At 35.2% G+C, this 14,217-nt stretch overlaps 2 protein-coding genes across 2 annotated transcripts; one reads left to right on the plus strand and one right to left on the minus strand.

The window, feature by feature from the left end:
- Positions 1 to 2,624: 2,624 nt before the first annotated feature.
- On the minus strand, positions 2,625 to 9,061 carry pts (6-pyruvoyltetrahydropterin synthase). The gene is made up of 6 exons (XM_046852905.1): positions 8,799 to 9,061; positions 7,232 to 7,311; positions 7,109 to 7,131; positions 6,867 to 6,923; positions 4,587 to 4,657; positions 2,625 to 3,249 (listed from the first exon to the last, which is right to left on the minus strand). Exons 1-6 carry the CDS (start codon positions 8,891 to 8,893, stop codon positions 3,126 to 3,128), a joined length of 450 nt encoding a protein of 149 aa, XP_046708861.1. The 5' UTR covers positions 8,894 to 9,061; the 3' UTR covers positions 2,625 to 3,125.
- Positions 7,596 to 13,754, plus strand: rcvrnb (recoverin b). The gene is made up of 4 exons (XM_046852904.1): positions 7,596 to 8,447; positions 11,816 to 12,231; positions 12,349 to 12,460; positions 12,615 to 13,754. Exons 2-4 carry the CDS (start codon positions 11,851 to 11,853, stop codon positions 12,731 to 12,733), a joined length of 612 nt encoding a protein of 203 aa, XP_046708860.1. The 5' UTR covers positions 7,596 to 8,447; positions 11,816 to 11,850; the 3' UTR covers positions 12,734 to 13,754.
- Positions 13,755 to 14,217: the final 463 nt, after the last annotated feature.

Below are 14,217 nucleotides of genomic sequence, written 5' to 3' on the forward strand. Positions count from 1 at the left end.
GTAAAAAAAAAGTAGACGCTTGTACATAATTAAATTGTTGAACTAAAGCATTCGCAATTTGAATCTAAGCAACTTGACATTAACGGTTTCTTGTCATAAGTGGCATCCCTCAGCATGTGCTTTCGAATTACATACTTGCAAACATTCCTCGGAGAAAGAAGCAAAAGCAAAACCGAGAAATTCATCATGAAATCAAACCTACCTGCTCTAGAGCGCAAACCCATGGAGGACATGACAGGGGGCAAAAGATTACAAGATAAAAGTTGAAAAATGAGTGTACACTGCTCAAGTACGTATGTTAAAAGAATAATTGCACTAAGCCTGATTGATTGCTATTGATTGAATCCTTCTGATTGGCATTAACAATTCATTCTTTGTCTATTAGTAGCCATTTAGCAATTGAACATGTAGTCTTTCTAAATTAAATTAAATTCCAATTCATTTTGATTTTTATAGCGCTTTTAACAATTGACATTCTCTCTAAGCAGCTATACACAGATAATGTGGTAATAAAGAATGAATTAGATTGTCACTAACACTAACACTAATAAAGACAATCTAATCCATTCTTTATTACCACATTATCTGTGTATAGCTGTTTAGAGGCAATGTCAATTGTTAAAAGTGCTATAAAAATAAAAATGAATTGGAATTTAATTTAATTTAATTCAGGAAGACTGCATGTTCAATGATGTAAGCCTGTTAAGTCGTCAAGTTTATTTCTATAGCGCTTTTCACAACAGACATTGTCTCAAAGCAGCTTTACTGAATCTAAGAGTTAAGGTAATCGATGTGTGTTTATCCCTGATGAGCAGCCATGGCAGCTGTGGCAAAGAAAAACTCCCTTTGAGGAAGAAACCTTGGGAGAAATCAGACTTTAAAGGGAAACCCATCCTCATTTGGGTGATATCAAGAGTGTGATTATAGTCTTTAAACAATACAGAACACTGGAGAGTGGGAAATAAACACTGGAGAATGAGAACTAGCTATGGTTAGCTAAGATACTGTTAGCTTTTTGGATATATTGGCTTTTAGAAGAAAAGATACTCGATTTTATCAGATGTTAATAAATTCCACATAAAGTTCCTTCCCTCAGGACAGTGTAAGATAATGACACTCTTGCCTCGTCCTCCATCACACCTTAGCACATTAGCACACAGGCTACAATACCGAGCGTAATGTGAAAAGCTAACGTTCTGTTATTAGCATTAATGATGGAGAGATGACTGGGGAAAACAGAGAGATATGACTTAGAGTTTCTAGATGGAGTGATAGAGAAAGAGAGGGGGAGATATATATATATATAAATTACTAAAAAGGATATAAATAAAACAAAGTTTAAGAATATAGGAGAAAATAGAATTACAATGTAATAAAGTAGAATATATCAGACAAAAAAATGTAATTTAAAATAAAAAAGAGTAGATAGATAGATAGATAGATAGATAGATAGATAGATAGATAGATAGATAGATAGATAGATAGATAGATAGATAGATAGATAGATAGATAGATCTGACCTTAACATTGGTTTGTTCTTTTTAAACATCTGAATCCACATTTCGTCTCCATTTGCTGTTATAATAACCTTTACTCTTATAGTTTACAGTTAATATTTAATTCTAGTTTACTGCAAAAGATATACTGTATGTTTTAAAAACATAAAGCTGAATCAGTGTTGCCAGAAGTTGCAAATGTCTAGCATGTGCATTTTTTTTTCTAAACCAATCAAGCCACAAAAACAAAAAGACAATAAGTCGATATAAAAAGACAATGCATTTTACTGTAGTGACGTACTATATGTTGCAAGCAAACTGAATGACAAGTTTGGCTAAAATTTGTTTGGTTTGCTGGATCCGACTCACGCCACCACACAAGACATGTTTCAGATTCTTTGTATACGTTCAATCACCATGAAAATGTTTCAAACACCTTATTATTAGTAAAACAACAATAATAACATTACTCTCAAGAACTGTTTTTGAAGGCTTGTTCAATGCCGGATAGATGGAGCTCTTCACACAGACACGGATTTTAGGTTCAGGGGGGAAAAAAGTTCAGGCCATGGCTCAATTAGAATAAATTCAACTTTATTGTCATTGTGCAGAGAAAAAATACAGAGCCAATGGAATGCAGTTAACACAAGAATTGTGTTATTATTAAATTGCTAGGCAGTCATTCTTGATTTTAAGGTCCATGTTTTCTGAAGTATTTCGGAGACACTTCGATTTACTTCTTGCCACTGACAAACTTACATCTTCATAGATCATTTACCATTTGATTTACTTTCGACATGCATGTGCAAAAGACCTCTGGGGCAAACTATGGACAGGGACATAAATCAGCAGGGACATGTCAGAAGTGATTTCTGTCTTTGGTGTGGAATGTTATTTTTGAGTATACTGTCGATTTCATAAAATCCATACAGTTCTGGAAATGAACCTTTTAAACAGATATGAAATAATAAACTGACCAACAGGGAAAATAAACCAGCAAATGTATTTTACTATGCAACAGGATTGTGGATTTGTTTAGTTTATTCATACAGAGGTTTACACAGATCTCTGTGTGTGTGTGTGTGTGTGTGTGTGTGTGTGTGTGTGTGTGTGTGTGTGTGTGTGTTGGGGGAATCGTTTTTAAATACTTTAGCACACTGCAGCTGCGCCCCCTTGTGGTAATGAGAATGATGCCTTTAATGAAAAATTATGAAAAATAAAAACTTCTGTAGATCTGTAAATAGATTTGTTGTCTATTTATAAAATTACATTTTGGTAAAGGAATAATATAAATTAAAGTTAAAATGTTACATTGTACTATACAATATTATACTACAGTATACACTAGCATTAACCCGGACAACATCATTTGGGCGAGTTGAGTAAAACTTTCAAAGCATAACAACGTGTTTGCTAAATTACAAAAAAAGATTTACAGCTCTCATAATCTCCATGTCTAATTTGATAGAAGACTGAGCCAAATTCTCATTGCCGCTAATCCAATGATGCGTAGGCCACAGCAGGTGCTCTACTTACTTTAATCTAATAAAATCTAAAGTGCTAAGACATACAACTTCTTTCTATTGACCTACAGCCTAAAATTTACAGACCTCAGCAAAAAGTACTACTTTACTCCCCTCGATACACGACTATGTTTTTATCCGTCTCGTGCACCTTGATCTCATAGAGCATGTTAGGTGGAAGAAGCTTGACCATGTTGTCCCAGATGTACACGGCCAGGTTTTCCGTTGTGCTGCGCAGCCGAAAACAGAAAGGGGTTTTAATGAAAGCTGTGCATACATTATATACACTGGTCGAACATCTGTACTGCTGCTAATTCATGCAGCGATTCAATCGGTCAATAATGTGGCAGCAGTGTAGTGCATAAAATCAAAGTGCTTCAGCTATTGTTTATATCAAACAGCAGTAACAGTTCAATATGGGCTGTCCAAACCTGATTAAAATAAACGGTGACTGAGCGTGGGCGGGCGCCGGCGAAAGACACCAGGGCGGCGCTAAAAAAGTGAAAGTGTGCCGATCCACGACTGAGACGGGCAGATGCCAAGCTGGAAAGGCATTCCAAAATTCTGCTGTAGTTATTTAACTGGCCATTCTCAACTGACCTCTATAAATGACTGCATCTCACTGGACGTATTCTGCCTACATCTAGGGAGTAAAGATGTGTGTAAAAACATCATTTATGTGTAAAAATCCCAAGATATCAAAACCAACTTGTGTTAACAATTGGGTTACTGAAGTCCACATTTCTGCCTTTATTTGAATAGAACATGAACTGAAGCTCCTGAGCTGAATCTGTATTAGGGATGAAAATGGTTCCTTAAGTGTTTTGAGTAATTCGAATACAAAATGTCCACTTCATTTAGTCCATTTAACTACAGACATAGCACAGTTTCCCCACGGACCATTATTACTGACACACCACCCACTAAACTCTGGAGCACTCTGGACAGAAAAAAAAACTATGGAAGCCTTTTTCCACCACAAAAAAAAATTGTTTGCTAATTTCGATTTTTTATCACAAATGTGGATGTTTGCGATAAATAAAGTCTGAATTGTAAAAAATAAAGTCTGAATTACGAGAATTAAAGTCTGAATTGCGAGAAATAAAGTCTGAATTGTAAAAAATAAGAAATAAAGTTGCAATTGCAAAAAGTCGACGATTTTTTTTTTTTTTATGTGGCAAAAACGAGCTTCCAGACAGCACAGACTGACAAATGGAGGACGGGGAGAAAACACTGGGGGTGAGGGGAAGATTTTCAAAGTTTGGGATCATTTCAGTGCATTTACTTTTTGTTTAAGTCATTGGAAAAATATTTTATATTTGTATTTACATTTTTTTATTCAAATATTTGTATTTGCATTTTGAGGTAATATGCTAATTAAATAAATTCAATTAAATATTTTTTTAGTTTTTTTGAAATAATCAATAGTTGTAGCACTAATCTGTATGATGATCTGATGTGTTCTGATGCACTAAACTGCTCCCACATGGTAGAAGAGGTGCACATGTTCTACACATAGATTGCCTGCATATATACAGCAGCACAAAAAACAGTGTACTATTCATACCTGACGGTATTTGCGAAGTATGGCACATCCAGATCCAGGTTTCTGTGGTCAAGTGGTTTCATGATTGCCTCCTGAATACAATTCAGATGCATAAATGGTCATCAGTTACAGCATGTTTCATTCATTCATTCATTTACTCATTCATGCTCCGTTACATTTCCAAGCCTTATTTATGGTGCAGGAAAAAAATGCACATATTTTGACCAATTAGATTAAAATATGATTTTCCCCTGAAAAGGTTTTGACAATAACGGAACTGCTGGACAAGTCAAGGAACTACAGCGCCCATGATGCACCTGCTGAAAAGCAACAGGTTATTTTTTTTTCTATTTCCTTATCCAACATATAATAGCAGCAGGGGTTTTCTGTTCTGGTTGTAATCAATATGAGTTGCTGCCAAATCGCTAAGATATAAAAGAAATACACCACTTTAGCACGTGCCATTAAAACATAATCAGCCTCAGGTTGGCATCATACCAGCAAGTCATTCAGCATTAATGCTTTCTTATCAAGCCACGTTTTCAAGTATGACCTGCTTATTACTTAGTAACTACCCAATAACATGGGCTACAATATTGCAACCCTGCACATTGGACTTATTCGGGGAAATATGATCATAGCACCGCCTCACTTTACATACCCTGCACAAACTGTATACTTAATGCCTTTATCTTAAATTATTATTCGATTTTCCATTACATTTTTTCATATTGTTTTTCAGCACACCATAACAAATTCCTTGTACATGCAACCCATCATACTTGGCAATAAACAAGATTCAGATTCTGATAACTGATTAAACCTATATTGGGTATACGTAAATAATGTACATTGTAAAATGTACAAACTGTCATGGTTTAGAAGGTTAAAAGTGGGTAAATAAATGTAAAAACCACGATTCAGTATACATTTGGTTTAAAACAAGGCTGAAACACCTCGAAACATAAATATAATTGTTGTACATTATATGAACGAAAGTACTGGGACACCTGACTTTTCCAGTCATATGTGGTTCTTCCCCAAAGTGTAAACACAATAATGGAAATGTTTCCTTCAATTGAACTAGGAGACCCAAACTTGTTCCCAAACCAGCTCCATTAAGATATGCTTTACATGGGTTGGAGGCCTCCTCATCTAACCTACCTCAGTACCTGACTTTATTAATCTTAGTGGATGAAGGGGCACAAATCCCCACAAGCGCACATCAAAATCTAGTGGAACATCTTCCCAGAGGACAGGGGGAATGGGATGTTTTAAGCACATACCAATCTTACAGTCAGGTGTTCACAAACCGTTGTCAATATAGTGTATATCTGTACATAATTTCTGGTATTGCAATAAACTTACCATTACAATATGGTTACCGTAATTTTCGGACTATAAAGCGCACCCATATATAAGCCCCACCCACTGAATTTTACAAATATTTTTATTTTTCAACATAAATAAGCCGCCGGTGTCTACACTAATGTACTTTACACAGGCTTCAACGAAAGACACGCTACACAGGGTGTAACGGGTGAAATATGTTGCGCTTCCTTTAGGAGCATAGCGGTATTTTGGGAATAGCCTGCCACTGCATTTTTCCGGTATTACTGAGTGTGTGGAGACCAAGGATTATGTCCTTATTATTTTCTGATGATCATTTCTAAATTGACTAACCCGTAATGCTGTTGCCAAGAAAAATAAAAAAGCACGAGTTTTGGAAACCTGTCTGTGCTTATATGATTTCTGTTGTAACTGGAGTTAGCGAGCTCTCCCTTCACCCAGACTCAACGTGTTACAACGGCTTGTATCTAAACAGTAGCCTACCAATTAAGTCATTGTTCACTGTCTTCCTCCTTCCTTTCACAACAATTTCTCTCGGAAGTTTATCTTTTGGCTTTGTCGTGCGTTTAAAAATCACCCAGTAAAAGCTTTTCTCCCGATGCCGTGCAGCTCAGAACACAGTTGACGTGCGTTTTTGTTTCCGTTCGGAAATTTCATTGATCTAATGTTATGTTGCTCAGTTTTTTGGCTTGAAGTTTGTGAAACCGGGAAAAACCCAGGAAAAATTAGCCGCTTCGTTGTTTAAGCCGCGGGGTTTAAAGCGTAGGAAAAAAGTAGCGGCTTATAGTCCGAAAAATACGGTAAATCAAAGGCTAATTATCATTTAATCATTTTCTGAGTAGTAGGTTATTAACATGTAATGTTTTTTTTAACCAAGCTTCCTTTGGAAATGCATTTTGGAAAAAGAAACAAATAGAATCTGAGCAGTTATTAGGTATAAGAACCTCCTACCTCTATATACTGTTGAAGATCAGTGAGGTTCATCACCATTCCTGTGTTTTGGTCAATCTGCAAAAATCAAATATATAGATATGAATTACTGATATTTCTACACATGTGGCTTCAACACTATCTATCTATCTATCTATCTATCTATCTATCTATCTATCTATCTATCTATCTATCTATCTATCTATCAGAATGAATGAATGAATGAATGAATGAATGAAATGAAATGTTGAAATGTTGCTTACCTTTCCTTGTACTGTAACCTCAACTGGGGAAATAAATTTGAGCAGATATAAAACCAAGCAAAACATTGGTCACAAATGTAGTAGCTGGTGTTAAAAAAAACGATAGAATAAAATGACGATAACCTTTATAGTTGTGCCCATGGCCATTGGGATTGTTGCATTTTCCAAATATTCTCCTGTTCTCTTCATCACTCAGAGATTTGCTAAATGCAACAAGAATTAAAAAGAAATGTTAAATGCAAACACAAAGGAGAGCAAGTTCTTCAGGGCATTATCGCCTGAGCTCTTTAGCGGCTGAATTCAGAAAAAGAGCATAGCGGCAAATCTCGTGGATTTCTGTGCATATGTTGAAAGCTGTCCTATGAAGTATGTTTACTTCAGTACTGAATATAAGTCATTTTTTTTTCTTTTGTGTGCTTTCATGTTGAAAAAACTACACTGTAAAGCCTAAACCTCATTTTACTCCAAAATAGCATGCCTTTCCTCGCTACTTTCAATTGAATAAATACGCCAAATGAGCTGTCGTGAGAACAACGTGGATCTTGCAAGAGTTTATGTTGAACTTAGTGTCCTAATCTATTACACAGCAATAATATGTGACCGACACATGCTCCGGAGACACCACTTGTCTGATTCATCCTGATAACCTTCTTCTAGAGTTTTCTTCCCTCACTACAGCTGAGGATGGTTCCTCAGGAACAGCCTATGGATCCATGAGATTACTGTGGAGGGTTAACATCTAAAACCATGATGATCCATTTGGTCTGTGATTAGTGTTAATGGTTTGCTACAATGGTTCAGGCCATTTTTTTAATGGGTCTCCATAAGTGAATGGTTAATAACCTCAACTATCATTTCTAGACATTTGGATAGTTGAGGATGGGTTCACTTTGAGTTTGGTTCCTCTCAAGGGTTACCATGAGGTAATTTTTGTTTGTAGTCTATTTAATTGTGATAAAATGCTTTGGAGAAAAACGTCTATTGTTAAAAGAAAGTTCTCTCACTGGGTGTCTTAACAATAGAAAACTCTTACTAAAAAGACTGGATGTGCAGGAGAATGATCACTGAAAGCAAGTACATTTATGTAAATGTAAAGGAAGAACTTTTACTCATATTTATGCTGGGTATTTGTACTTTCACAAGTGTCCTTCTTTCACAACTGGACACACCACATGTTACAGCTGGAACTACTTGTGCTGGTGCAGGGGAAAAAAATGCACATCTTTTGACCAATCAGATTAAAGAATGATTTTCCCCTGAAAAGGTTTTTACAATAACGGAACTGCTGGACAAGTCAAGGAACTACAGCGCCCATGATGCACCTGACGAAAAGCAACAGGTTATTTTTTTTTCTATTTCCTTATCCAACATATAATAGCAACTGGGGTTTTCTGTTCTGGTTGTAATCAATATGAGATAACAAAAGATGAACCATCACCTAATCAGCGTTAGGTCCAATCCACCATGATGGTGTAGCATATGAGAGGAATACATATATATCTCAAAGTGCACGTGCATAAAATCCAGTCAATTTCACTTTTTATTTGTACATACATCAGATGATTGTAATCAAGTGCATGCATCAGAAGACGGGTTTTATGTACAATAAGATGGCAGCTTTCTCAGGATACTGTAAGCTATACGTTTTAAACAGGAGGATAGAGGAGTGTGTGGAGCTGTACTGATTTACCTGTGCAGTCGATGGCACGCGCTGAAACTCTGCACTCGTGTAATGTAACAGAACCGCTCCGCTTTACTGCTTACACACCTCAAACTCTTCTCCATGATCTCACACACACACACACAGCTCTGGGTTTGCGATACTGTTACTGTACACAGCTGGAGTACGTCCTTTAATAAAGCAAATAAGGGGCGAAGCCGAGGATTTCCTTGGTGATTTCTAATGCACGCGATTTCATTGGACCGTTCGCTTTCATTGCGGTCATCATCCCGGAAGCGCGAGCACTGGGGTTTTTTCCAGCGATTTCATTGGCTGTGGCATAAACCGCCTAGAAAGCTGTGCGCGTGCGCTCGTGCGTGCGCGCGCGCGCGTGCGTGCATAAAAGTTAACGATGTGACGCACTAATGCATTAAAAAAGTGTGCATCAGACACAAGGTCCGATGGCATTTGCATCGGTAAAAACTGATTTATTTCCATACAATTATAAGTAGATGCGCTATAATTTTTTTTTTATTTAGAAAGTGCCTAATCATTTGTTACCGTTCTCTCAACACCGCTGCTGCTACGTGAATATGACGTATCACAACACTACGGAGACCGAGGCGTGTCCTGAGAATCACATAGAATACAGATTAACATGGCAGAGGTAGAGCTGCATCTTCCTGCAGACACAACAGAAAAAGAACATCTGGTGTTGTTTAATCTTTTTTCTTTTTTTTTTGCACTACAAAGGCCTGTTTGTGAAAGGGGCCATGCATTAGAAGTCAGAAGACACTTAAGTAAAATGATGATTAAGTGTCTTACGGAAGCAAAGAAATAAAAGTACTATGTGAACTATCTGTACCATTTTGAATTGCGTAGCATCATATTTTTTTCCATTGCATCGTATTGCGTTGAATCGCATTGAAATCGGATCACACTGCATCGTTCTGTAACAAGGGCGAATCGTATGACGTTACATGTATTTATAGTATTGTTGACTATGCATCGAAATTCCAATTTCATCGTCCTGAGTTGTAGATATGCACATCCGTAGTGTGTGTGTGTGTGTGTGTGTGTGTGTGTGTGTGTGTGTCAAATTTTGATCCAATATAAATTATTTTCATGACCAGGATCATCGATATGGTTTCAGTATTTTATTACTATTTTTTGTAATATATTATATACTGTATATATTTTATATTTATAACACATATATAACACATTTCTGTTTAGTTTGACCTTTTTTTTTATTAAATAAAAATGAATAAATAATTATAAAAGAGGCAAAATTAAAACCTTCAACGCAACACGTCTATTCACGACATCCATTCTTTACTCAGATATACAAAATAAATAAATAAAAAATTTGTAGCTAAACATTTGTTTTACTGATGCACCAAGTCTTAAATCAAGCACCTAAATCCTCCATGAAGCGCACATCCGCCAGTTAAAACTGTCCGTGTGGAAACGTTTGGTGATGATTAATGCAATTTAAAAGATTTTAATTACTATAAAACATTTACAAGAATGTTTTGTCTTTACGCTCTATGTTGAGTACGGGTTTACTAATAATAAACATACATTTGCATAAAGCATCAATATTTGTCCACACCCCTGTTGATTAGAGTTTGAAAAACATGAAAAATATTAATTTAAGAAACATTTAGAACAAACAAAAATGTGCAATTAAGTTGCTATTAATCATGATAAAAAAAAAAAAAAATATATATATATATATATATATATATATATATATATATATATATATATATATATATATATACACACACACAAACACACACACATATATATATATATATATATATATATATATATATATATATATATATATATATATATATGTATGTGTGTGTGTGTATATATTTATTTATGTATTTATATGAACAATTAAAATAATAAAATCACTTAAGAAAAAGGTGTGTCCAATCTTATAACTGGTACTGTATATAAAACTCAGCTCAGTCTGGTGATTTAAATGACAGAACTGACACTACATTTGGTGCTCTAAGAAAAACAACAAATCCATCTGTTAGTGATGACCCACACTGATGACCTACATGTGTCACAGTACTAGTGCTGTAAATGTCCTGTATCAAATGCTAATTTGTAATAAATGTTGTTTTTACAGTCACTGTTTTTAATGTTATTCTTCTATTTTTAAGCTCATTTTAGAGTTCCCTGTTATTTCGACCTAAAAAAATTGAACATTGCACAATATCCTACTGGTTTTCCTCTAAAACAGGTGTCACATCCAGAAACATGTATAGCATCCATACTACTTGTTTCCCCTGGCTTTGCCCTCCATTCCACAAACCGGCACTCGAACAGACCACCAAACCCCCCACCCAACCAGAACCCCCCGACGCCACAACAGTGTTGCAATGGTTATTTTCACAACAAGGTCTAAATTAGTTTTCCTTTAAAAGCTTTTTTCCTGTTGTTGTTTATCTACAAATTGGTAACAAGAAGGATATGTGAACCCTACAAAGGTCCTCACATGGATAATAAGACAAACTATAAGTGACAAAAACAGTGTTCCCAACCCTGTACATAATAAATACATATTTTTTCATTTCTTAGATTAAAAATAAAGATTAGTATTAATGTTTTAAGTTCAGTTTTACATGTAAATTTCTACAAGACTACAACATGTTTTGAATTAGTTCCCATATGAGCAGTTCTTGGCTGATTTCCCTAAATTCTATATATAAACGACCCTATTTTTCTATACTGTGGGGTTTTTGAAGCTTCGAACAAGGTTCAGAATGTATAAATGTGTGCATGTGTGATTAGAAAGGACCGCTAAGGAGATTATTTGTTCACAGTAATTAGAACAGGTTGCATTAATAAGGCCAAAAGGTTCCCTGCTGTGAGCTAAGCCATGTCACACTACAGTAAGTCTGCATCTCGCATCTAACACCATAGGAAATATCTAAGAATGTCACACTAATGGATCAAATCAAAATCCAAACTATGATCCCTTGTAATCCAGTGGCTTTAAATAACGCTTGTGATTATTTCAGATCGTTTACTGAAGCTGAGCCACTGAGATCTCGAGATGGGGAACAGTAAAAGTATTGCTCTTTCTAAAGAACTACTGGAGGAGCTAAAATCCAACACATTGTACACAGAAGAGCAGCTTTACGCCTGGTATCAGGCCTTTCTGAAAGAGTGCCCTAGCGGATACATCAGCAGGGAGCAGTTTGAGGGCATCTACGGCAGGTTCTTTCCCGATGCGAACCCGAAGGCCTACGCTCAGCATGTGTTTCGAAGTTTCGACACCGACAGTGATGGCACGCTCGATTTTAAAGAGTATATTGTAGCACTGCATCTGACCTCCTCCGGGGAGACTATCCAGAAGCTGGAATGGGCCTTCGCTTTGTACGACGTGGATAAGAATGGCAGCATAACCAAAAATGAGATCAACGAAATTGTTAAGGTATATTTATTTTTAATGCCTTGCAAAACCATCGGAGAAATGCATATTGTGTCATCATATTGCTGTAGGAATTGAATGGTTGAATGTTTGTGCTTAAATTTTTGTTTTTATTTACAGTCCATATTTAACATGATCCCCAAAGAGGACCAGAAAAACCTCCCAGATGATGAAAACACACCTGAAAAAAGAACACAAAAAATCTGGGACTTTTTCGGGAAGAAAGAAAAGGGTAGGATAATGCTTTTGTAATTGCTTTGTAGAAGGATCCACCAATTTCTTTGTAGCTAGAGCAAAACTGAGGAACACAATCTTCTTGTGAGCAACATGTAGTAACCAAAAACAAAGTATTTCTAGAGTCTATTCTTCTATTGTTCTCCTTACAGATAAAATTACAGAAGGAGAGTTCATCAAGGGTGTGATGGACAATAAAAACATCCTCAGACTGCTCCAGTTTGATGAGCCGCAGAAGATTCAAAACAGACTGAGACAAAAGAAGCAATAGTGTTTGTAATAATGTCTGCCCAACCTGGGTTTTTTTCTTTGTTTTGTGTGTATTCTTGCCCATTATTTATGACATTTATGACCATGACAAAATACTACAACACTGAGATTTATGAAATATCAATGTTTATTATATCGCTCCAAATCATGTATAACAACATTTATAAGAACAGACACAAGGCTGAAAATTGTAGTCGAATGCAGATGTTTGATTTAATTATACAATATACAAAAATAAAAAAAATTGAGGTGGCTCAATCATGAAATCATGAATTGATAACTTAATTATGAAAAACACCTTTGGTCAATATACAAGCAGTCTGTAAAAAGCAGCCATTTAATGAGGATATGAAATGTTTACAGTATTCTATACAAATATAGAAATATTTTACTTTCTATAAAATTGGCCATCAATTCTCTGGTTTGAACTGTGTGGCATTACATCTGTAATTAAATGTAATCCAACTAGACATGTATATGAGTTGTCTGACATGATTTTAAACAAAAAGTTCATTTTCATGTTATAGGGTAGTATGTATTATGTAGCAAGGACCAATTTGTCTGTAACTTGTGTGTTTCCTGATCTGTCAACGTGGTACATGTTACCAACATTGAAATTCCTACACATATATACTGTATACTTACATACTTACATACATATATACATGTATATATATATATATATATATATATATATATATATATATATATATATATATATATATATATATATATACACACATGTATGTCCATCTGTGTACAATAATCTTGTACAAAATTCAGTGACCAGTTTTTTTACCCCACATAACAAAAATGCTACACATGCGATAACAAGAACATCAGAATTTTTTATGTTTATTAAGTAGCAATTTATAGTTCAGCACTTCACATTGGATTTACATTTGAATTTGGGAGACACAAGACTTCAAAGCTTGCCGTATCTACAGCTCAAATTATTGTGTAATTATGTACTGTATATATATATATATATATATATATATATATATATATATATATATATATATAAACAGTACAGACCAAAAGTTTGGACACACATATTATATTTACAGTACAGACCAAAAGTTTGGACACACATACTATATATACAGTACAGACCAAAAGTTTGGACACACCTGCTCATTCAAAGAGTTTTCTTTATTTTCATGACTATGAAAATTGTAGAGTCACACTGAAGGCATCAAAACTATGAATTAACACATGTGGAATTATATACATAACAAAAAAGTGAACTGAAAATATGTCATATTGTAGGTTCTTCAAAGTAGGCATCAAGAGAATGCCAAGAGTGTGCAAAGCAGTAATCTAAGCAAAAGGTGGCTACTTTGAAGAACATACAATATGACATATTTTCAGTTGTTTCACACTTTTTTGTTATGTATATAATTAAAAACTATATATATATATATATATATATAAAAACTCTTTGAATGAGAAGGTGTGTCCAAACTTTTGGTCTGTACTGTA

This window comes from Silurus meridionalis, chromosome 7 (assembly GCF_014805685.1).
Source record: "Silurus meridionalis isolate SWU-2019-XX chromosome 7, ASM1480568v1, whole genome shotgun sequence".
Classification (NCBI taxonomy): Eukaryota; Metazoa; Chordata; class Actinopteri; order Siluriformes; family Siluridae; genus Silurus; species Silurus meridionalis.